Source organism: Pundamilia nyererei, unplaced genomic scaffold (genome assembly GCF_000239375.1).
Source record: "Pundamilia nyererei isolate P.nyererei 1_Seehausen unplaced genomic scaffold, PunNye1.0 scaffold00264, whole genome shotgun sequence".
Lineage (NCBI taxonomy): Eukaryota > Metazoa > Chordata > Actinopteri > Cichliformes > Cichlidae > Pundamilia > Pundamilia nyererei.
In genome coordinates this window covers 398528-400704 of record NW_005187665.1, presented here as the reverse complement: position 1 = coordinate 400704, position 2177 = coordinate 398528, and the positions used below count along the sequence as shown (strand labels likewise).

At 40.1% G+C, this 2177-nt stretch overlaps 1 protein-coding gene across 4 annotated transcripts in view; it reads right to left on the bottom strand.

Annotated features, from left to right (window-relative positions):
* Nucleotides 1–517: 517 nt before the first annotated feature.
* LOC102209427 (myocardin-related transcription factor B-like) overlaps nucleotides 518–2177 on the bottom strand; it is a 33465-nt gene continuing 31805 nt past the window's right edge. For all 4 annotated transcript variants that reach the window (XM_005750161.1, XM_005750159.1, XM_005750160.1 and 1 more), the window contains one exon: nucleotides 518–1558. In XM_005750161.1, the coding sequence (XP_005750218.1) occupies nucleotides 1011–1558 (548 nt within the window). In that variant the 3' untranslated portion in view covers nucleotides 518–1010. The remainder of the gene's footprint in view (nucleotides 1559–2177) is intronic.

Sequence of the window (2177 nt, the reverse complement as noted above, 5' to 3'; positions counted from 1 at the left end):
CAGTTTGATTTTTCATGGGAATGAATCCTTGAAAAATCCAGAGAAAAGCTCCAGAGCAGTAGCACATACATAATGTGTGTAAGTTTGACTAGCACTAAATACAGTAGTAACACTTTTATGGCTGTAGCCTGCAAAATATCCAAAGTTATTTCCATAACATGGAGCTACAGTCATTGTAAACCCCACTATTATTAGCCAGCATTAGATATTTGATGATCTATCGGTATCTGCATTTATTGGCTGATGACTGAAAATTTTAAAGTAAAGAAGAGAAGGGAGAAACACCCTTCAACCATGTTATGTGGGTTTGAATTTGCATAGTTTGCCCAACAAAGGGCGCTTGCAACTTTCCTTTTGGCAGTAAATGTGTTTGCAACATCAGTGTTGCATTGGTGTCCCACTAGTCCAAGCAGAGTTGGTCAGTGTACAAACAAGTAAATAAATAACTACACATAGCAACTATCGAGGAAATCTGTTTGTGTTTTCTGTGCCTGAAAAGAGAAAAAATATCAGCCGATATATCAGAATATCTCATTTTAAAATTCACCCAATATTGGTATCGATCTTAAAAGTTTCTCCTTTAACTTTGGTTATTGATTACTATTTAAATTACAAGCAAGGAGATTGCATTGTCATTAGACAAATATCAAGTAAGTTTTCATACCTCTTTACTTGAACACTGTGTCTATGGTAAGACAAGAGTTATTTATATTTTTGGGGATTATGTTGGAGTTAAAAGCACAAAAGTGCCAACAAGACCTTTGCTAAAGATGCACTAACAGATATAGGACCTGCCTAATAAGAGCATCAAAATCAGTGCAGCAAAATATAAACAAATAAACAAAGGTCAAAGCTCTTGAAGATCCAATATCCAAATGTATGAGAACATAGAGACTAAGTGCCCTAATCAAATACTGAAACCTCAGCAATCAGTTGCATGTTTTTATGTGTAAGTGACTGGATAATGAGTAACTGCACCCATAGGATATCAGTTTTCCAGTAGCTCTAGGCTATAGGGAGAATTCCGAATGTATGTGCAGGTCAGAACTATCCAGGAAGTCTGTGGAAAAGACACTAGGAGGAGTTTGGAGAGCCAGTGATGGACTTTCCTCTTCTCTATCTCTTTCTGTGGTAAGATTCAACCAGTCCATACTGTCCAACCCTTGCTCCCATGACGCCGTGTCTGAGGTATCCATGGGAGAAAGGGGGTGGTTCAGAATGCTGGAAGTGCACAGCATTTGGTTGTGAAGGTCATCAATCAAGCTAAGTAGACCTCCGGGCTCCACCCCGAGAAGAGGCCTTCCAGTGGTGCTTTCGAGGAAGTCCTCAAGGCGCCCACTTTCAGCATGACTAAGGTGTTGTTTCTGTCCTGTGGTGTCGGCCACAGTTTGAAGCTCAGGCTGCAAAGAGGGGTCAGGGTGTGGAGTGCCACAGCAAGGGGGAATGGGGGGAGACGGGGGCAGCAACATCTGGAGTGGTGAGGGAGGAAGTGAACAAGCAGAGGAGTCTTGATTAAGGCGGTTCAGAGAGAGGTCTGGTGGAGGCTTACAGGAAGTTTCTGAAAGGAAAGACAAAGATAACATTAAAACAACAAAAATAGAAAGAACTCTAAACCAAGTATTAGGGGCAAAAGAAGATTATTTACATCTCTCTCTATTTCCATCTGCAGTAATTTATATTTAGTGGCTCGCTCTGTTCTGGAGCATATCTCCAGGGAAGGCTTAAGGCAGTGAAACCAACAGCACGACCCCCACACAGAACCCAGCAGGTATTAGTGACAACAAATCAAAACACTGATTAAGTCAGAAACCTACAGAGTAACTAAATATAGCTTAGAGCTTGACCAATCAGCGGGCCAATATTACTGGCTGATATATGCTATTTGCTGATAACTACCAATCCATGATTCCATAATGGAATTGCTGAACTTTTAAATGAGATGTGATGAAAATGTGATGACAAAAAGCCAATAGGGGAAAAAAACAACAACTTTGGACCTCTTGAGCTTTTTCAGTGCCCCTGCTTCTCCAGATTGAGTTGAAAATGGTGATGAACATGTTGTTGAGGGCAAAAAACTCGAACATGATCGATCGATCGATCTATCTATCTATCTATCTATCTATCTATCTATCTATCTATCTATCTATCTATCTATCTATCTATCTATCTATCTATCT